Source organism: Chelonia mydas, chromosome 10 (assembly GCF_015237465.2).
Source record: "Chelonia mydas isolate rCheMyd1 chromosome 10, rCheMyd1.pri.v2, whole genome shotgun sequence".
Classification (NCBI taxonomy): Eukaryota; Metazoa; Chordata; order Testudines; family Cheloniidae; genus Chelonia; species Chelonia mydas.
Genome location: NC_051250.2, coordinates 70,912,285 through 70,935,047, shown reverse-complemented (window position 1 = coordinate 70,935,047; position 22,763 = coordinate 70,912,285). Strand labels below are relative to the sequence as shown.

The window sequence follows — 22,763 nt, the reverse complement described above, 5'->3', positions numbered from 1 at the left end:
GAATGTTGCAGAAAGAAGAATTTAAAAATGGGGCAGGGAAAGATACTTTTTAGGATGTTACTTGTAGTAGCAGTGTTGCTATTGGTTTTTCATGGTTTTGTTTTTGTCGCATGCACAGTTCTCTCCTGAACATCCTAAGAATGAACTTAAGCCTCATTAGCTTTTCTTCAGCCCTGTCTTAGGTACTGGGAAGTTCCTCACTGTCTGTGCGCTTCCTGTATCTGCTGTGGCTACGCTGTGCCGCAGCGTGGACTATGGGGGCATGAATTGCAGAATTCATCAAAGGTGGTTGTCGGCAGGATCCACATAGGGCAATTCGAGCACAGCACTCAGCAATTCACACTCGCATCGTCCACCCTGCCACACAGTGTCCACAAGCTCAGTCACCTGCTGACCTAGGCACTAGTGAAACAGGAACACTGATTGGTGCCCATCCCCAGACAAACCTTACTCAGTCCAACAGAACTGGCAGAGGTACTTGGAAGGAGAGCAGGGGGTATGCACCTACCTCCTAGTTCAAAGTGATTAGCTTGGTTTTCAGTAGCCAGGCAGACTCAGAAGTTGAGGGTTTTCCCACTTTAGTCATACAGCAGAGGTGGCCAAACTTACTGACCCTCCGAGGTGCATACGATAATCTTCAGAAGTTCAGGAGCCAGGAGTGCCTGCCGGGGCTCGGGGCTTCAGACCTGTGGAGCGCACCTGCCAGGATTCCTGCCCTGTAGTGGGGCAAGAGAATTCTGCCCTAGTCCTAGCAGGTGCCTCCTGCGGGGCAGAAGTGCCAAGCCCTAGCAGGTGAGCAGGTGCCTCCTTCAGGGCATTAGTGCCGAGACCCCCCTCTCCGTTGGGCAGAAGCCCCTAGCCCCAGCACCCCGCCGCAGGGCAGAAGCCCCGAGCTGCCCCTCCCACCCCCCAGTGTGGTAGTTGATGGGTGGCGTGGGGTGGGGCTCTGCGAGCTGCACTTCCATTGTAAAAGAGCTGCATGTGGCTTGCAAGCTGCAGTTTGGCCACCCCTGTCATATAGCTTGTTTCCTGCATTGGCATAGTGGACTAAATATTCACCTCCAATGGGGTTGGGGTTTTTGACAGCATGGCAATCACTCACTGAAGTATCCTCAAATGTAGATTAAAAGAAGGGACTGAGGAATATACCAAAGGCCACAGGTGACTGTGTTACTTTGGCTGTGCCATTCCATACACAAAGCCCAGAAAGGAAGGATAGTCCAGTGGTTAGGGTGCTAGCCAGGAACTCTGGAAACCTAAGTTCGATTCTCTGCTCCTCCTGGCTTTGGGCCAGTCATTTAGTCTGTCTGTGCCTCAGTTCCCTATCTGTAAAGTGGGTATAATAGCTCTGGCCTACCTCACAGGGGTGTTGTGAGGACGGCATTAATAGGGAATGTACGGTGCATTCTGAAGAATTCCACCCCAGAGAGGTATCACCCAGAAGATACCAGTGCACCAGCCTTCTCAGTGATTGCCCTTCAAAGACTCAGACTGAAACAGCTGTTTACCCTTCCTGAAGAACCCCAAGACCCCCTTCTAGATGGTGGTGTGATGGGGACTTCCCCCATATCACAGCACCAGGTAAGGGAGACATAGCATGGGATCTGTAGCAGCAGGAAGGAGTAGAGTGAGTTTCATATAGCGCTCGCCACCCGCCCCCCCCCAGTTTCCTATAGAGTTGCACTGTCTTGGGGGTGAACTGGAAACTTGGGGATGCACAACCCATGGACTAGAATCAGCTGATAAAGTTGATTGAAACTTGGGTGAACTGAAACTGGTTGGTTCTGCACAGGTCTGCGCTTCAATGGGGCACTTATGAAAAATCCAGTGAAACTATACCAGATTTCAATCTAACAAAGCAATTTCGGTTCCCAGTTCCAGGGGCGTGAAATAATTAATATGAAGCAAAGCAAGTTAATCTGTATCCAGAGCATTTTATTTAATCATCAGTAAGTGAAATCAGTGACACTCCGTTGGCTTTCATCACCCATTGGTTTTTTTCCCCCCCTTTGGTGTGGTGCAATGAGCAGGATAACCTGATCTTTTTAAGATTGTTGCCATAGCAACCCCTTGGGTCCCACTGCGGGGCTGTTGTGCCTAAAGGCCGAGGCTCTGAGGATTCTGAAAAAATTCAGGAAGCGGAGTTTTGTTTTTAAAGTCATTTTCAAGTTAACTGTTTGGACGTTTTTTTTCCCACAGAGCTGGAAAAAAGGCAAGTCCATCAGTTTTACCATCTCCATTCTTTTTATGCTTGTAATTTTAAATGTGTCTGTTTTACACTCAAATGTGGCTTTGTATTGTCCTAACTCTGTTCCTTTTTGAAGCCAGTGAAAGTAGTAGTAGGCCCGGACTGAGTGCTTTTGAAAATCCCAACAAAATCTTCAAAACATGAATCTACTCTCATGGCAGAAAGAATCTCCTGTCTGCTGCTGCTGAATGAACGTCCCCGTGTTTGCATTCTAGTGGCAGCATGCGGTTCTGTTTTGCTTGAGACCGGATACAGCTGGGAAGCAAACATCACCTAAGGAAATGCTACATATGAAACTTTTTTTTTAAGTGATAATTTTAGCAGGAAACTAAACCACAGCAAGTTTAAACATTGAAGTTCACAAACACATCTTAAAGAAAAAATAAAAAGTTCTGTACTTTGCAACTCATGCTTGTTGTTATCTGCATGCTGCATTATTAGAGCTGACAGTGTTCTGCCATGTTATTTTTAAAGTGCCAGACTTAGTCCCCTCTCCCTCAGCTCTTTACCACTGTGGTCAATGACTTTTAATGGTGGTGACATGTCCTTTATGTGTTCGCAAAAATCTTCTCTGGTCATACTTTTTTTTACCACAATGTCTGTCCTCCAACATCCTGTCCCCAACCAGGAAGGTTCAAGTGCCCATAATGGACAATTCTGTATTAACATGGCTGGAGGAGGTGGGTGGGGGAGAGTCTTCCTAACCTCTTGCAGTTTGTGGTTGGCTTATGTCTCGAAGCATGTGGGTTGATCTTCGAGATAGATGTTTATCCTGAACTCGTGTAAATTGAGCTCTCTTCTTATTCATAGAAACATCTAAGCCTTTTTAGGAATGTTATGAAACTTTTTGCCTTATAGCAGGGATTGGCAACCTTTGGCATGTGGCCCGCCAGGGTAAGCCCCCTGGCGGGCTGGGCCTGTTTGTTTACCTGCCATGTCTGCAGGTTCGGCCGATCACAGCTTCCACTAGCTGTGGTTCGCCGCTCCAGGCCACTGGGGGCTGCAGGAAGTGGTGGCCAGTACATCCCTCGGCCCCGCACCACTTCCTGCAGTCCCCAGTGGCCTGGAGTGGCAAACTGCTGCCAGTGGGAGCTGCGATCGGCTGAATCTGTGGACGCGGCTGGTAAACAAACCGGCCCGGCCTGCCATGGGGCTTACCCACATGCCGCATGCCAAAGGTTGCCGATCCCTGCCTTATAGTATATTTTGGCAGAGTGTCCTACAGCGTTAACTGTGTGAAAAGCATTTCTGTTGTTTACTTTGTTCTCTTCTCATTTAATTAATTTTTGTTCCCTTTATTACATGAGTGAAGAAATAGTACCTGATTGAGTTTCTCCATGCACATATTGATCATTTCTGTAGTTATGTCTCTTTTCTAAAGTAAATGATACTGTTTTTTTTAATCTCCTCTCACATGGTAATCCAGTAGAGGGCACTGAGGTACACCTAGTCCGGTTCATTACATTATCATGTATTTGTGCTATTTATTGAATATGGGTGACTTTCAAAGCACAGAGGGGTCAACCCAAAGCCTAAAGACCAGCTAAATCCCTCCTAAACCCAGTCCCATGCTGTGAAAATAAATTGACTTTCAGAATTAAGGCAAAGATGGACATTGGCTTTTGCACTGTATCCTCTCTTCTTTGGGAACCTAGAGTTTGGATCTGCTGGAATCTCAAGTTAACTTCTATTTGATTAGTATTTTGCTTTTAAGTCTAGGGTTACTAGAAAGATTTTTTTTTTCTGTTCTCCATCACCGCATTAAATAAGTTGAATTTTCTTACCTTAGTTTTTGAACAGCATCATGCACAGCTCAAAAGGAAAGGAGACAAAACTCTAACTTATTTCTCATGACACTGAGGTTTATTTAGAAGAACTACAATAAATAATCATGAAATTAATATTGATGGTACAATTTTCTGAAAAGGGAAGCATCAAATTGCTGATCTGTTGTCCTGCTCGTGAACCCACACTCTTCCTGTCCTCCACTCTTGTCCTATGTCTTGTCTTTTTTTATCTTGGGTACTTTAGAGCTTAAGTACTTTGGAGCAAGGAACCTGTCTTACCAATGTTTGTAATTAAGCGTAGATTGACAGAGTTTTATTATAGTGTGGGAGTGCCCTCAGGGCCATTTTCTATATTTGATGAATGAGGAGTGTGTGTTTTTTGGAAGCATAATTCCTTTTTTGTAATGTGGGTAATGCAAAAATCGAATCATGCCAGCTAGTCAAGATAGATAGATTTACTCCCACCCAATACATTTTTTGGCTACATTTAAGAATTTAGAGAGGATCTAATCCAGTGCTCATTCAAGTCAATAGCAGGACTCCCATTGGCTTCAGTGGATATATGTCAGATCCAAGGAGCCCCAGATTTCTGTTCTTTTAATCCCTGAATTTGTTTAAACTTTTCTTGGAGGGTTATAGGCTATTTGCCTAAGGCTGATGATCTGAGAATTGCTGTGGGCATTTTGCTGTGGAATACTTTACTTGGGTGTTTTAAGCATGTTATCCAAAATCTCTCTGTCTGTGACTTCACATGTGTCAGGTAGTCTGCACAGGTAGAGCAATTCTAATTGAGAAGAAAGAATTTGTAGGTTATACTACCCTTTGAAATGTTGTTTGTATAATCTTGTAAAGCAACGTAAGGCCCAACCCTGGTAAGGCATGCCAGCCGATTCCCGTGGTCGCCCATATCTGTTTCCCATTTTCCAGACCAGTTATTTGTAAATCTCCCAACATTGTGTCGTATTGAAATAACCCTTCAATTCCTTCTTCAGCTGCCAGCTTTGTGCCTTCGTGAGGCATGCATGTGTTGCCCCTTACATCTTGAACTCTCTCCTGTCCTCTGTCCATTCGTACCCATGTTCTAAAACTCTTTCCAGGAGGCCTACAAAACCTCCCTCTGGATTCTGTTGTGTGCCTGATCTTTGTCCCTTTAGACCATGAGCATCTTATACCAGCAACTGTCTTGTATATCACTGAGTATACTGTTTAGAGCTTAACAAATACTGAATAGTGTTAACCAAAAAAAAGTAAATAGAAAATCTATGCCGAACTTTGAAGTGTTTATATCCAACTTCGTCTTTTTATGAGCCAGCAAAGTTTGACGCTGGATACACCTGAAGTATCCCCTCATTTAGCGCATAGTGTTCGCAAGCCGTTGGAGCGGGTGGTTCTGAGTATATGTTCAAATACCCGCATTCCTCCCAATTTCACATGGCTGTTATAAGCTGCTGGAGCCAAGCACTGTCATTTTCCTGTTTCTAAAAATCCTGTAGCCATTGTTTTCACCTATGAAGCACCCTAAGACATTTCTTTAATGGCCTACCATACAGTACAGATGTCTGAAAGAAGCATGGTTCTTCATCCTTACATGCCGCTTTATGTCTCCAGAGCTTCTCAGTTGTGCGTTCGTGGCCACCGAGAAGGATCCAGATGACGCTAGTGAGGCAGGCATTTAATTTACACTTGCTCTTTTGAAAGAGAAGGTTAGATATAGTCAGAATGGTACTTGCTGTTGTGGGTGCCTAAGAGCCATTTATCCAAGTCGGCAGGCCCCATCTGGAACAGGATAGACAGCTGTTTGTCCACACTACCTCTTATACATGAACTGATCCCTTACATCACTAGCCTCTCCTTCGGATCTCTCCGTTGGGCCCACTTTTTCTGGGAGATGTACAAGAATCCAGCCAACTGATATAATGTTAGATTGAGGGGCACGTGGACATTGATGATGATGTGAATTTGTTACAAAAACACGTTATAAATATACCTGCACTTGATGGTTGTATCGCTCTCCCTCACCCTTCCTGGTCTGTAACTTCTTCAGGGTAGGGAACATATTTTCGTATGTGTTTGTGCAGTTCTGTACATTAGTATACTTACCACCCGTAACTCCCCCTTGTGTCAGGGTGCGATGCTATAAGGGGTCCTTGTCTCCAGCACCTTTTGCAGGCCATCTGCCTCTCCCTGGGTCTTCTCTGGCTCAGCCCTCCAGCCAAGTTACATAAAGCTCAGTCCCCATCCACAGTAACAGAAAGGTCCAACTGAGAGTTCAGAAAACATCCCAACACAAAAGAACTCCCCCTCCCCCTGGGCGATTCCTCAGCCTGTCTTATGGGGTCAGTCTTGAGCCCCAGCCTGGGCTCAGTATTTCTTCTGTGGGGTGTGCATGCCTCTTTGTCCAGGGCTGGTAGGGGAACTCAGGCCCCCACACTCTCTACTCTGGGCTCTCGCCCTGGGAGCCTATATTAAGCAGATAGGTCCACTTCTTCAGGTGTGCGTCTGTTTCCCTGGGCCACGTCCTCCCTCTGAGCCCCCTTGTGCTGCTTCCTCACAGCCTGTGATTAATACACCTTCCCTTTGGTTCTCCAGCCGCTGGCTTCCCCATAGATCCTCCCAGCTCCTTGGTTCTCTACAGAACTAATCACTCTTGCACCTTTCTTAGGCTCCACTGAAGTCCTTTTAACTGGCCCTACATCAGTGCCCTCCCCCACCAGGAGCCTACCCTGCTCCTTGGGAATCCTTCTGCCTGGCTTCTTGCCACCCCCGCTGTGGGTTTCTCTGCTGAGGAGAATACTGTATCCTCTGCAGTCTCCTCCCTAGTGAGTTTCCTCTGGTTCCTATAAAAGGAAGGTACCTAATGATGCTTACTTTGGCTCCTCACCAGAGAGGGAGGAGCAATCAATCCATCAATTACAGGTGCACTAATTTGCTCTTAACCCCTTGCCTGACAGGTGGTGGGAGTAAGCCCCATCATATTTGCTTAGCACAACAGCCCTAAGTCTCATTGGGACCTTTCAGTGCTACAGCGAGACAAAGAAGTCCCTTGCCCAGCCGACATTAATGATGCATTAGTTGACCTTCACCGCTTCCCCAGTGAAACTAAATGTATAATGGCACATAAGAGAATCCTGGGCAGATTTCAATAACAGAGGCACCATATTAATTCCGTTTTTAATGTTTAAGGGGGCAGAAGGACAGTTTTTTCTATTATGAGAAAACTGTGGTTTCAAATCTTGTTTTTTCTGACCCCTGCTGATCTTTTCATTGTTTGAAACCACTGTTCCTTTTTTAAGTGCTTCAACCTGGAATTGTTACTTCATGCCCTATTTCAAATTTGCAAAGGCAGGGGATTTTACTGTGTTATTTTAAGGGGAGAGACAAAATAGAACTCCAGAAAAAATCGCAAGCTGAGTGTTCTGAATTGCTACAAAATGTGTGACAAACCAAACATGAATTTCAGATGGTTCAGTTATTAGAAAGAAACCATTTGAACATTAGAATGCTGCAACTGTGTTCATGAATATTTGTTCAAATAAAAAAAAAACAATTGAATTTGCTTCAGGGGCATTCATGTCTTAGGTTCATTTTCCATGAATATTCTAGTGAATGAAGTTACAGGAAGGAATCTTGCTCCTTGTTTGCTGAGACAGGGGCACATAGAAGTACCTAGACAGTGTTAATGGAAATGGCATATTTTAATCTCGGTATTTGAGCATGTGCACAGAAAATGGGCCAAAGCTGTGATCCCACGCAGCACATATCCTACTCCTCTCATGAATGTGCCCAGAACACAGTGCCAGGAGCCTTGTAAGGTTCAATATTCTGCACACATGAGTGGAGGGGAGTGGAGCAGAGGGTGCAAATGTGTCTGTGAACCAAACATAATTTACAGGGGGTTCTAATTTTAAGACCACTCACTTGAAAATGGGTCCCTTTTAATTAGTGCATGATGTAGGCATCATCAGCTTTGTGGTGTGTCTGTTCAACTTAGTAATTTAAAATGTGATTAGAGGGGCAGGATAATGTGTGTGTTTGGGGGGTGGCAGGGTGCATATTCAACAGAGCTTTCATTAACGAGTCCCCTCTCACAACACAAACATTTAAAACACTATATTCACTGTCCATACACCCCAAATCCCAAGTGAAGAGTAACTGGCAGACTTCCACCAACACGCAGCAATTCTTCTAGTCTGTGTAAAATCTTTTTATCTAGTTTTACAATGCCAACAACAGATTTGCAAAGAGCAATCTGAGGAAATGTACAGAGACTGGTCTCAGATGGATGACAAGTAACTACAAAGGTTACCCACAGCACTTGTTATAAACAATATAATGAAAATGTTCATCCGCAAATGTTTGCCCTCCAGAATTAGTTCATCCGAAAAGGCTAAAGTCCATTTTGCGTTTAAAAGGCAAATAGTGGAATTCAAATTCTGCTGTGATTTCCCCATGTAAGATTTTAATAACACATGCACAGTAGGTAGCCTAGTAAATGTCGAATGCTGATGGAGAAATATACAACCTGATGTTAACTAAATGTTTTGGCTGCAGATATTTGAACTATGCCCATTGTCAGAGGGTTACGTAAGATGCAGTTATGTATTCTGTTCCTGATGCTTGAAATATTCTTCAAGCATTTTGGGATCTCAGCTTCTTTTTATTTAATCTGAGCATTTGGTTTATTCCTGTTGGCATAAATGACTTGGCCAAGTTTGTAGCGAAACTTTACAAACACACATTCATTCATATTCTCTCTTTGTTTCATATACATATATTCAGGAATATTACGTCTCATAGAGGCCGACAGAAGTTGTTCTGAGTTTGAGTGGTCATACTCTGAAAAGTGACTGCTTAAAAATGGCATTGTGGGGTACCAGGCTTATTCAAAGCACCCAAGTCATATTTGAAATTGAGAGTTGGGCACTTTAAATATTTACCCTGTATAGGGACTTAACCCAGGACCTTCCTTTTCAACCCAAACCCCCACCTCTGAGGTAAAGAAGTGCATTTATGAGGTGTCAGTAAGTCTCCTGCTCTCAGTGAGCTAGCCCTTAGTGAGGCCTAATCACATGTACTAGAGCAGTCGTTACACCTGCATTGTGATGAGGGCATTGAAGACAATTTTGATTCCATTGCATCATGGGTGGGGCGTCAGGTGCCATGTTTGCAGTGATGGGCACGTGTGCTCACAATGCAACGGAGGGGAAGTGGCACTTGGCTCACAGTATGCTGGGCTGTGCTCACACTACCCTATGGTAATGTGGGGGTGAAGCAAGGAAATACTCTCTGGCGCAATACGATGCATTCACATTGCTTCTGGGAGAGCATCAGGAGTGGTGCTTGCATTGAGTCTGGGGGAAGGAAGCTTGAATGTTATTGACACCGGTTCAGTTTCTGATACACTTACTTGCGCCAAAGTCAGTGAAACTACTCGTGGAGCAAGGTGCTACTCATTGGGAGCCAGGGTATCAGAGAGTGGCCCACCGTAACAGGTGGAGATAGGAGAAGGGTGAGGATAGGATTGTTGCAGCCTTGTTGCGACATGGGGTGTGCTTGGATCACAGCTGGGTGATGGCACGGCCACCATTGGGATGTGCCTGAAGGCAGATGCCACACTCTCGTTGCAACGGGGCTTGAGCTTTTCATCGTGGCCAGGACCAGAGTGAGGCAGGGCTCATGTTCCCATTGCAAAAGGTAGCATGGACTGGCTTGGCTCTGTCTATTTACAACCACAGCTGTGGAGACTTTTTAAAGAGACCATTGTGAACTCCAACTGTTTCCATTATTTATTCCCTTTTCATCAACAAGCTGCCCTAGGGAAGGGAATCAGACACTTCCGAGCCTGCTATAAGCTGTGGCTATTGCTATAGCCTTATTTTTGGCTCTGTAAACATCCTTTTGAACTGAGTGCATGTAACAATTGTTCTTTGAGTCTGTGTCGGTGTGGATCCTACTGGCAGAGCACATGTGCCACATGAGATTGGATTTTTTTTTTAATAGCAGTGTCTGGGGCTGCACATGTGCACTCTGCCTTTTCGTGCAAAGGTGTGAAGGGCGGCGTGACCATGACTCTCTCCCAATTCCTTGATCTCACCTGTAGCAGCAAGATGGTTCCCGCAAGTGACTAGCCCGCTCTTTTTCTCTGAGCGACTAGTTTTGTGAAGAAATCTAGCTTCACCTTCCTTAATTTTGTTAATTCTCTAATTCTAGCTAGATTGATGGAAGCATTCTTACATCGACCTAGCTGTGTCTAAACTGGGTGGTAGGTCAGCATAGCTAAGGTGCTTAGGGGCATGGATTTTTTAGGGGTAGACCAGGCCTGAGTGGTGATGCCCTGTCTGTGTTTCTTTACCAGAGGTAGAGATAAAGGATTCAGCTCCACTTTGTTACTTAGATCACAGAGCACCAAACACACTACTAATTGGGTACCATTCTGGTATAGCATTTTGCCTAGATCTTTGTCATCTACAACACTGCTCTCTATGTAATACCAGACAATACAGGAAATTTCTCTGTCTGTTCACTGTAGTCATGTCAAGAGGAAGTTTTTTTTTTTTTATACATACATATTCTGCTGCTTAAAATTGGTTTTCTGTAACTAGCAATGCCTATTTTAATATCTTCCTTGAGAGCGTGCATGGGTGTTAGAGAGAGAGAGAGAGAGAATGATTGCTTGGAGCTAAAATGGCTTGCATGTGTTTGTTGAAAGTGTAAAATAACTTTCTCTCTTTTATTAGTTTGCTTTGGGGTGGCGGAATGGGCCTTAGGAGGAAGTTCAAAGCACAGACCGTATCTTATTTTCTTTTAAAAAGCATAGTTAGCACTAGTGAAAGATGCAGAATGCCAACTCTTGACAATTGCATCTTTCCTCTCTCTGAAACAGCTATAGTAGGGGCAGTGGCAGGCCTCTTTCCCCACACTCCCATGTAACGTGCTTCAAACTGGTTCTGCAGGGATTTTGTTCTTCTTTGCCCACCCAGTTTCTGCTGGGATTGCCACTAGGGGAACTAGATGGATCAGTGCTGTCCTTTTAGTTGGGGGGTTGCTTGTCCTCCAGGAACTCGATTGAGGCTGCGAACCAAATTCAATGTCATCTACACCTGCATTGCAATTAATTGGTATCACAATAATCAATTTCACAAACTCCTCTCCAGTGAAACGTCCCTGATGATGAAGTGTCTACAACAACAGTCTTTGTCTCTATGACCTTGCCTCCACTAACCTTTTTCCCTTCCAAATTTCCCACTGCGGCTAGCTAGGAGCCCTGATCTGACAGTGTGCAGCACTGTCATCACAGGGACCTGCTCTGAACAGAGTTAGATAACATGGTGGTAAAAATAACAGTAGTTATGGGAGCCCAGCGTACGCCAGAGTGTCCACCATTTCTATAAATGATGAAAGCAGAAGTGGGATATTTTAGGGGGAAAGGCACAGCGCCTACTTAGTATCAGATCATGTCCCGTTTGTTTAATGACACGAGGTGCTGAGTGCAGGGCAAGTGCAATACCAAAAGACGTGCTGCCAAAGCAGACCCCTCCCTCCGTTGCTTGCGCTGCAGAAACTCTATTGTATAGTATATGCAGATCTATCTACTGAGCCCCCAATTTGCCTCCTCACTAGTTTCCTCCTCCCATGCTGCTCTGCCTGCATATAACTTCTGGACTAAAGGATTCTCATGCGTGTCAGAATCAGTGCTACATAGCTTCCTGTGTATGGTTGCCGTTCCTTTTGCATTGCAACGTGGAAGTGCTCCATCCTGTTAAAGGTTCCATGTGGTAAACTCAGTTAAGCTGCCATCAGTTAAGCTAAGCTTTCAGGACGGACTCCTGGATAAGCAGGACTAGTGGCTAAAAATGCTAGCTTGGCAAGGCTGTCACTGATCCAACATGCCCATCCATGAGTATCACAAGACACTAATTTTCGTTTTGAAGAGTAACCTATTTGTAACTGATCAGAGCTGGGCAGTCCACCGTGTGCTCACAGGGCTCTATAAAGCATGCTTGTCTTCTAAAGTCATCTGCATTCCTTGTCGGGGTTGACTGAGTTGCTGCAGAATGCTTGCAGGCAGTGCAAAATCCCAGGAATTCAAGAAATGTGTTGCCTTTAGCTTTTATTGGCGACACACAATAATGATAAGGCAGCCTTCAGGTTATAAAGGACTGTAGCACAAACACTAAACATATGTAGACTATTTTGTGAAAATCTGAGAGAGCAATATTTCACTGCTGGAGAGACCTTCACATTTCTGCTTCGCTCTTCATGAGGGCTCCCCCACCCCAAGTTTTCCTTGTATTGTAGCCGGGATCGTTCCTAGAAGCCAGTCGATGTCATTTAATTGTCTAGAGAGATTGTTATTGAGTATTGTCTGGCACTCGTTGGCTTTGCCTCTTTCCTGCACAGGCTGAGTGGGCTCCCTTCTTAACACTCCAAGTGCCGCCTACCCAAGTGGGGACCCAGGAATTGAACCGTATGTATCACAAGGCGCTGCAGACCACAGGCCAGTGGTGGCTTAGAGAGAGGGATTCTGTGATTGAAGCATGGTTGCTCAGGGGCTATGTGAAAAAAACATTGCTTCCATTTGAAAGACTCTTCATCCTGAAATTCGTATTTTTGGGGAGGTAAAGGCTTCTATGAAACATGTCTGAGCAGAGGGAGAGGTTTTTCTCAGATGCCTGGTACTTCTGTCAGTACCTCTCTAGCACCCCCTCCCAAGCACAAACACACACACCTGCTGCAAATCAACTGAAAAATCTGCTAGAGCAGAACCTGTGTTGCAGTAGTGCCTAGAGGCCCAGGTAGAGATGGAGCCTCAGCGTGCTAGGTGTTGTAGTAGCATACAATAATAAAAACAGTCCCTGCCCCAGAATGCTTACACCCTTAGAGCTGATTTAAAGCCCACTGAGGTCAATGGAAGTGGTCATTGACTTCTGTAGGCTTTGGATCAGACCTTTACCTGCCAAGAGATGACAGGCAGCTGCTGTGAGAGAGGAGACTCAAATGACCATGTGTAGTGTAATAAGGAAAACAGATTCTCTGCAGCTTTGTGTACACAAACAAGACAACTGGAACTCTGAAATCTAGGCATAACCTCATTCAGAGTAAAAACAACGAGGAGTCCGGTGGCACCTTAAAGACTAACAAATTTATTCGGGCATAAGCTTTCGTGGGTAAAAAACCCACTTCTTCAGATGCATGGAGTGAAAATTACAGCTGCAGGCATTATTATACTGTGTATAATAATGTGTGTAATAATGCCTGCATCTGTAATTTTCACTCCATGCATCTGAAGAAGTGGGTTTTTTACCCACGAAAGCTTATGCCCGAATAAATTTGTTAGTCTTTAAGGTGCCACCGGACTCCTCGTTTTTGTGGATACAGACTAACACGGCTACCCCTCTGATACTTGATCTCATTCATGCTTATGTACCTTTTGGATTCTGAAACATGTGACTGTATCCACCTTCAAACCGCAGAAGTCAAACAATGATATAAGCAGGGTGACTTCAAATACCTTGGAGCCTGACGCACTTGACTGGGAGTTTCCAGCATGAAAGAGAAATCCTGTTTTAAAATGGGAGGAGGAGTGGGAAAGCACTGGTTAGGATACCTTCCTCTCAGCAGAGTTCTTTCTGAGAAACTAAAAACTAAATAGCTCTTGAAAAATTAATAAAGAATAAATTAGATCTTCAGACAAAGCCCTAAAGAGTAAGAGTGCTAGGTGTGTGGTCTTGCTCAGATCCAAAATCTGGTCACTTTTTAAATTTCTCATATGACATCCCTTGAATACTTTCGTATGCAATAACCCTGTGATATAATGTTGCTGGGGTAGAATGGCAGCTGTGTGGTGGAATTTCAGGGGCAGGTGAAGTATTCTCTGCCAGTATATAAAACATTTTCAGCTTCCTTGGTAGGATAGATGCTATACAATGAGATGAGTATGCAGGTTTTATCTGTAGTCTCGGAGTGTAAAATGTGGTTGTTTGTGAATTCAGCTGATCAAATACTATAAAAATACAAATTAGCCATTCTAGTTTATAATAAAGAAAAAGATGTTTTCCTGTATGGTGCAGAATATTTCCATGGCAGTGAAGGAACTGAATATTGAAGAAGAATCTAGGCTTAGACAAAGTTTTTGCTCCCTTTAAACACCCTGATTTGAGACAGAAGTGTGGTGGCTTGATGTCATAATGTTTGCCTCATCATGTCATTATGCAAATGTCATTAAATTGTCAAGCCAGAGATTTCAGGGTTTAATTCCAGAACACGGGAGAAGCACAAAAGAAATGGGCCTCTCTCGTGAAAATCTGAATGATTAGTTAGCACTTCATGGGGAAGGTAGGTTGAAACAATGGTCTGTATCAAAATGAAAAACTGTTCGGTCTCAACCTAGTTTTCATGACAGACAAGAAGAGGCACCCAGTTGGACAACACTCTCGTGTCTGTTCAAGAGGCCCAGCTCCAGAATATCTGGGGCTCTTGTAGCTCAGACTGAGGAGAATTGGCAGAGGGAGAGATGTGTGATTAAAGCGGATAGAACAGGGGCTGGTGTAGGTCAGGAGTGAGGTTCATTGGCAGAGCTGTGTGCAGGAAGCTTGCTCGGCACCTCGCAAAAGCATGCCACCCTCAAGCCAATGTTACTGGTCCCCCATTTTCACAAGTAATACACTGTCTTACAAGCTGAAAGGCGGGAAAAAGGCAAAACAAGTCTTTCAAACGCAGCTATTTTGTAAAACTTTTATTGTGACTCCGAGAAGAGAATGTTGTGATTGAAACTAGACATGATGTTATGACCAGATTTAGAAGCTGTTAAGGAATAAGAGTATATATAACAAGATGTCAGGTACTAGGACCCTACACAGACATACAAAGTGATTTTGCTGATTCCTCCTTGTAGCCAGACCAGGCATGTCTAAATAATTAGTCCTACCAAGGTGTACAAAAAGGTTTGACTATAAGGCAAAAGGAATTAGAGGGTGTCCTTCAGGGGAAAGAGTGTAGGAATTGCTAAGATCAGGAGAAAGTTTAGGCTGAGGTTTATTTTGGTTTGCTGTTTAAGTTAACAATGAAGGCAAACCCCAGGGAGGGGGTAGATATTCAAAGTATGTGTGTTAGGTGCAGGTGGCATTTTCATCCTGCTTACCGGGGGCCTTAAGTACTTAGAGATTTTCTCCCATCACTACTGAAGGAAATGAGCACAATTGAAAGGTCCTATTATAAGACTAAAGCTTTGCTCTCCTCCATCTCTGGATCTCAAAGCATGTTGTGGTTATGAATAAGTTTAGCTCATAGCCCCCAAGTAGGATGAGTATTATCTATTACAGCTTGGCAACTAAAACTAAAGGGTGAAATCCGGGCCCCACTGAAACCAATGTCAAAACTCCCACTGACTTCAGTGGGCCCAAAATTTAACCCAGAGATCTTTTCCCCAGGTCATACAGAATATCCATGGTGGAGCTGGGAACAGAATCAAGTTTTCCTGACTTCCATTCCCAAAACTTGAGCTGCAATGTTATCCTTCCCTTCTAGGTTGGTCCTGGGAGTTTAGATGTACTGACAGTCATAGTAATACCTAAGATCCTAGGATGATGAATAGATGCAAAGCCTTCAGCTTCCTTGGAAGGATTTGATGATGCAACAAATCACAAAACCAAATTGCAAGGGATTTATGAATTCACCAGGAGGTTGAAGTCAAAAATCTATCCTTATCTCTAAGGCCACATTTGATTTCTGTTTCTATGTTGTATGGTGCTTTATTAAAAAAAAAAAAAAAAAAGAGAGAGAGAGAACAAAAACTCCTTTAAATATCCTGTTCCTGAATTCAGGCTGTCCCGGACTAAGGTGTACATTCTCACAATGTGCAGTTAGGATTCTGGTGCCTGACTCCTGGAAATATTTGAATAGAGGCATACTAGAATCAGCTACTAACTTCTCATAGCCCTTTTTAAGCAAAGTGAACATTTGGGAAGTTGAAAGAAAAGCTTGCACACTTTTTGCCATTGGCTTTACATAGAGAAGCTTCTCTCCTCACCTCCCCCCACATACCTATAGTACAATTCTCCTAGATTGTCTTCTACAGATGTGCTTTTTATTTTCACAGCATCAGAAGAAAAGGAAATGGAAGTTATGTTTAAGGAAATGCAGTTATGGGGAAATCTACGGGACACAACCACGATAGGAAGGGGCGATTTGGAAGGTGAAAGCATTTGGGTACTGAAATGGACTATGGGTACTATGGTCCATGTTAGTAGTGATGGAAAGTCATTACTATCTCTTGGCTCTTTGTTGGCCTATGGGAAATGAGTTGGTGGGTCTCAGGACAAGTACTAGAGGATAGAAGCTAGAGCTATCAACACAGTTTTCACTAACTGATACTTTTGTTGGCAGTGTAAGCATAGAAGCCAAGGATTGTGTGGGTGTAGAGCCTCAATTTCCTTCTTGCCTCTCAAGTAATTGGCCCTTCTAAGTCAAGTCTGAGGCATGTCTTCAGAGGATCTATGAAAGGAGGGGTTGCATTGCCAATGTGCGTGTTGCACCTGCCCTTTGGGTACACAAGAGACTTTAATCTCCTGGCAATATAAGGGCAATCCCTTATATTTCAGGAGTGCCAAATTGACCCAAAAGCATTTAAATATCCAAATTTTCTTTTGTTACATATTAGAATTAACAGAACCTTAGTTTAAAGGCTCTAGAAAGCAGCGTGCATTGTCACAGCACAGAATTAAAACGGCACCTACCTCTAATCGCAGCTGAATTTTTCAAAAAAATTTTCATTTATGTGTGGTTTACCCGCTAAGGATTCCCAGACTGGAATAGGAAATGATGGGGACAAGGACTGATGTTTCCTGGCTAGGCTATCACTGAAGAAATGCTTGGGCACTGTATGCTGCTTTCTCTGAAGAACATTCCTGAATTTCATAAAGAATGATTTTCCAGTGTACTGCGTTTTCTTGGAATGTTTCCTGAAAGACACCACTCTAGCAAGCACAGGGACCAGATTCCTTTGGAAGATACATTTGCCAGACTAATGGATTTCACCACTTCATTCTGGAACAAGCCATCAGTACTGTAATTGTGACTTGAGGGAGAACAGCTACAATAAATAAAACAGTTTTGTGCTAAAAGCGGGGGGAATCATTGGCAAAGTATAGTGGAATAATAATAATTATTAACATGCAACATGCAGAGACCTTCAGGGCATTCTGCACCATTACAGAGAACTCAGCACATTCATGGAGATTAAAAAAAACGCCTTATAAAGCAGTGGTTCCCAAACTAGGGGCGCCGCTTGTTCAGGGAAAGCCCCTGGCGGCCCAGGCCGGTTTGTTTACCTGCTGCGTCCGCAGGTTCAGCCGATCCTGGCTCCCCCTGGCCGCAGTTCGCCATTCCAGGCCAACGGGGGCTGCAGGAAGTGGCGTGGGCCGAGGGACGTGCTGGCCGCCCTTCCCGCAGCCCCCGTTGGCCTGGAATGGCGAACTGCGGCCAGGGGGAGCCAGGATCGGCTGAACCTGCGGACGCAGCAGGTAAACAAACCGGCCCGGCCCGCCAGGGGCTTTCCCTGAACAAGTGGCGCCCCTAGTTTAGGAACCACTGCTATAAAGGACCCAACAAAAGCAATAAAAGGGGGCAAATATCAGTGGGGTGTCAGATGCGTAGAAAGGTTACAGCAGTCGTCACACTAAAGAACACATTCGGAAACAAGTGGCTTTTAGGATGTGTTTTGGGAATGAAGAGAAGTGAACTGATATGAAGGTAAAGGAGAGTGAGTTCCTTCTCCGCTAACTATTATCAACCCGGTAGATAGCTGCTGGCTCCTCTGCCCCTGACTGGGAGGAGTCCTGGCACTGCCTTCCCTGCACTCTGGCCAAAGCAGCTGGTTGGGTGCAGAGGGAAGGAGTAAACTTCTGCCTGAAATGGGTGAAGTAACCTCCCCTTCCCTCAGAGCAAAATGGGACCACTGCCAATGTTCCCTCTAATTTTTGACAGGCCATGTGCGCAAAAGATTTCTTCTGTGCAAATTTTTGAAGCAGAGTTCAAATTTGTGCGCCATGAGGCAAATGTGTCCAAGCGAGTAAAATGCTTATACATTTAAAAAGTTTTAATTTGCAATTTGTGTCAATTTATATGGGTTTTCAGATAAGAGACATCATGAGTAAAAAAAGAAAAACAAGAGTTTGTGTTTCAAATTTAAAATTTTCCTAAAAAATATCAATAAATGATTATCAGCCAAGAATAAGATATGTAATTACAAATGCATTTTAATTTCCTTATTGGTCGAAATGTCAAAGACTACTAAACTAACCTTGCTGTTTTTCCCTGCGATCTTTTTCATTTGCACATTCAATATAAACTCTGTCCAGATCTATCAGTCCTCCATCTAACTCTTAATACACATCAGCATGTCCAAATGATCCACTGACCAGCGCCCTCCACACCCTCACAGCCCAGCACCCCACCACAGACCTCCCAGACACTCACTCCATCACGCCCTGCCCCCTTCCCTGGCTGCACTCACCAGCCCTGCTGGGAGGTTTCCGGCTCCTAGGGTCAGAGCGGCACGGGGGGGGTGTGTCTCCAGACTCTACATGTGCTGTGCCCGCCACAAGCATGAGCTGCATGGCTCCCACTGGCTGGGAAACGCACCAGTGGGAGCTGCTGGAGCCGCGGAGCGGGGCTTGCAGGTGCCGGCAGCGCACAGAGACCCTAAGAGCCAGCAGGTCCCTCTGGCTCTTAGGGTCGGGCGGAGGGGTGGGGGGAAAGAGGGCTCTCTGCCCACTGCTGGTGCCTGCAAGCCCCACCCCCAGACCTTTGATTGGGCAGGAGGGAGCTGGTGCAGCACATGGAGACCCCCTCCGCCTCTGTGCCTAGGGGCCGCCTGCACTGCTGGCTCCTGCCGGCGCGGGGTGAGCCGCCAGGAGCTGCCCTAGGAAGCGCCGCCACACCAGTCCCGGGACTTTGGTGGTGACGGTGAGCGGTCCCCGATATCGGGACAAAGGGCGTCCCGACCGATGCACGGTTGGGATGCGGGACAAATGTGCACGCGGTGTTTTGCTGTGCGTGCGGGCTTTAGGATCTGTGTGCATGGGGTTTAGGATCTATGTGCGCGTGCTCACCCGCACAGCTTAGAGGGAACAGTGACCACTGCTCTGCTTTTAGGTTGGTGCAGTTTCATGCCACCCCTTGTTCAGGAGAGGTTGGAAGGTCTAGCTATTCCCTTTGGGCAATATTCTGCCACCCTTACTCAGTGCTGCCCAGTATGAGCAAGGATGGAAGAATTTGGTTGTTGTATTATTTAGTTCAGCTGGACCCATAAGGTAAAGTAGTGTGAAACTACAGTTAGAGAGAAATTTTTCTCAAGCTGTGGACTTGTGTGGATTTCTATATTATTTATTTAGGATTCTGCAGTTTACCAAAAAAAAAAAAAAGTTTTTTAACACGTCTTTTCTCTTCCATTTCAGTGTTCGGGTCATGAAACTTAATCCACAGCAAGCTCCATTATATGTGAGTAGACCAACATTTAAACTACTTGTTCCTTCTTTTTTTGTGTCACAAATTGTACCTATTTGATGCAGTTTTGCTCTTTCCCAGGGATCTTGGTTACCTTGTTTTATTCTTTGCTCCCCAAATAAATCAAATTAAAGGTCTAATACTGCAATAAAAAAAGAAGCTTTTTAGCTAACCCGGATAATACCTTTTAAGTAGAAAATTTAAGGCTCCCACTTGTGGAATGCTGTAATGTAGAACACAGTTCTGCACCATGTATAAGCTTAAAAGCATAGAAATGCCCCCTTCCTTTTTGGGGAACATTTCTGGGTGGACGTCAGTGCTGTTGGAACTCAGGGAATATTGAGAGGTCTTGCAAGTTGCAGTTTGTGTGTGAAACAAGAAACCTTAATGTTCACCCTAGGGTATCATTTTTTGTCAGACCTTAGACAGGACAGAAATGGAGCTGGGTCATCATCAGGAAATGGCAGGAGAACTCTCTAAGATTTCTATCGTACGGTATGTTTTATATCAGTCTCTCTAGAAGCTGGTGACATGGATGACCACGATAATAAAGAACAGGATAGCTTTTTCTTCTGAATAGAAGCCCTGTTGCAGCATGATAGGAACTGCCAAACAAGAGCTAGACACATATGTATATAAATTGTTCAAATATGTTTTGGAATCAGTGGCAGGAGGCTTAAGTGTTTTACTGTATATAGCACCACAGATGTGCATCATGTTAGTGGTTTGCTTGTGGAATCCTTGTATTGTTCAAAATGTATTCCCTGTTTGGAAGGGAACGTAAATGTACGGTACCAGTTTTAAAAATAAGTAACCAGTGTCCTACTCTAGGTAAGCTACTTCTCTTCAAGCAATTCTGTCCTAGGGACCTTTGCCATGTGCACTGAACAATTAGCAATGCACATTTTATACCTCTCTCCACCTTTTCCAATCTGGAAACCCCTTAAATAGACTCCAACCTGTTGTTTCGAAACACAGATTCCTTAACTGTTAATTTGTAGATTGTCGGCTTTTTAATGACCTTATCCTTCTCTCCTGATAAAATAATGGTATGGGAAAGAGTCTTCTGATGACACAACATCTGATCCTGTTCCTATTGAAGTCAATGGAACTTCAACCACCTTATCTATGCTAGGCTGTTTTGGAAAATCTGTCACTTGCTACTTCTGGGTATAGCTCCACCGACATCTTCTATTGGTAGCAATGTTGGGCGTTCGAGTGTCGGCAGGCCACTGGCTGTCAGTAAGGTTTTAGCTTCCATTTTGTCTATGCTTGGTCTGAGCAGAGTTTGCCAAGATGGTGGGTAAAACTCTAGTGGTCAGCATACATTTATAGTCTCACCATTGCTACCATTGATAGAGGTCCACTTGTTCTAGTGGAAGAAAAGTGCTTGTGTAGACAGCCTTAGCAGGTAGAAGTAAGAGCTTAGTGGGCAAGGGTGTTGGGGAGTTTTTTGTGGAGCACTGGGTGTTTGACACAGTGGACTATACTGGCCTTTCATGTCATGTCATTTTTAATTCTGCACTGTTGTTCTGTCCATGGCTTAATTTTTTACCCCAAGGCTGCCATCTTCTGTTTCACATAGCAGCACTAGACTGTGATTCTCCTCTGAAAAGTGACTGTAAAAATGGTTTATTGAAATCCACAGCTGTATTATATAATCTTGTAACAAATTTTAACATAAAGTTGGTAAATCACAGGCAGATTATAGCCCGGTCAGTTTAGAAGAAACCTCTTTTTAAAGTTCGGAACCACCAGAGAGCGATTACAAGAAATTGCAGGTTATATACATATATTTGATGTAAACACCAGAGTGAATTAAATTTGAGTGTGTAACTTTATGAATTTCCTGTTCTTGAGCGCTTGATTTCTCAGTCCTAATGTTGCACTCAAGCTAAGTTTATTTTTCCCCCTATCATTTTGATTGTTTTGCATTTTATAGATAATAAATTCATGCATTGGACATATTTACAAGGTCTCTTTTTCCTTGTGTGGGGGCGGGAAGGATTAAATGGAAATTTAGTTTAGCACAATGATGAACAAAATGATGATGATACTGGCATACTGGATGGTTTTTCTTTGTTTATGCTGATATGGCCATGACATGACTGTTACTGCTCTGGTGATTTGCACCCCCCCGGCCAAAGCTATAAAAGTTAATCTGCTTCTACTGAAATCAAGAGCCAGTTTCAGCAAATGCAGACAATCCAGGAAAATTAATATGTTTGCTTTCAATGTATGTACTGCGTAGTTTTTTGGATCAGTTTCATGTTCCACCTACCACTAATTGATAACCGATATCTATCGGTTGAGTGGATTGTTCCATATGAGAGGAAGAGAAAAAAGATTAATATCAAAAACAGATCAACCACTTTCTGATTATTTTTGTTCAAAAGGGGGAGACAGAATAATTTTCAGGACCAGTCAGCAGTGGGCATTACTATCAAAGAGCACCAGAAGTTCTTGGAATTTGTGTTCTTTTTCAGATTGACATTTATTAGACATCCCATACAAAGGCTTGGTTGGGGGCTGCATTTCAGAAAGCTAAGAACTGTGTTCAAAACAAGTCATTCATTTGTTAATAAGGAATATGCCATCTACAAAGCAAATTATTGGAAACGAAAGTGGTGATTATCTGGGGGGAGCCCCATACACCAGTGATTGCTTCCAGGAAAAGTTTTTGTTTTGGTGTGGTTTTTAGGAGGTCTTTTGAATGTGTTTATTTTCTTAATTAAAAAAAAGTTTTAAATATGAGTAGCAGTTGCTATTTCTCTAGCAACTTCCATCCTGAAGGGGGGTGGAGGGTGGAGAGTGTGTAAGTAAAAATATATTTAGGGATCCATTTTCCATACACCAAACTGCCTCTTTTTTTGACAGCTGCTAGGCACCAGCATCACTGTTCTGCCACTTTTAGAGGGAGAAAGTGAAAAATAACATCTTCAGTTGAACTTCAAGGTCTAATTAGAGGCAGAATGCAGTTGATACTTGACTGAGACAGCTAGGTTAATGCTCTTATACTTGTGAAAAGTGTTGTGGGAACCGAAGAGGTTACGTGTGCTCAGGACCTAGTTTGTGTATGTGATAGAAAAGAAGGTATTTCCAATAAAACAATATCCTTCAGCTCCATACTGGGTAATTGATTCATTACACTGACTTGGAGGGAAGGAGAGCCACCTACTGAACCACCACTACTACTTCCTAAATCACCTGGATTTTCATTCTCC

General features: G+C 44.0%; 1 protein-coding gene across 16 annotated transcripts in view; it reads left to right on the top strand.

Annotated features, from left to right (window-relative positions):
- The window catches only part of AKAP13 (A-kinase anchoring protein 13), a 323,045-nt gene that overhangs the window by 72,893 nt on the left and 227,389 nt on the right, over positions 1-22,763 (top strand). For all 16 annotated transcript variants that reach the window (XM_043524664.1, XM_043524676.1, XM_043524674.1 and 13 more), the window contains exon 3: positions 19,491-19,533. In XM_043524664.1, coding sequence (XP_043380599.1) covers positions 19,491-19,533 — 43 coding nt within the window. The remainder of the gene's footprint in view (positions 1-19,490; positions 19,534-22,763) is intronic.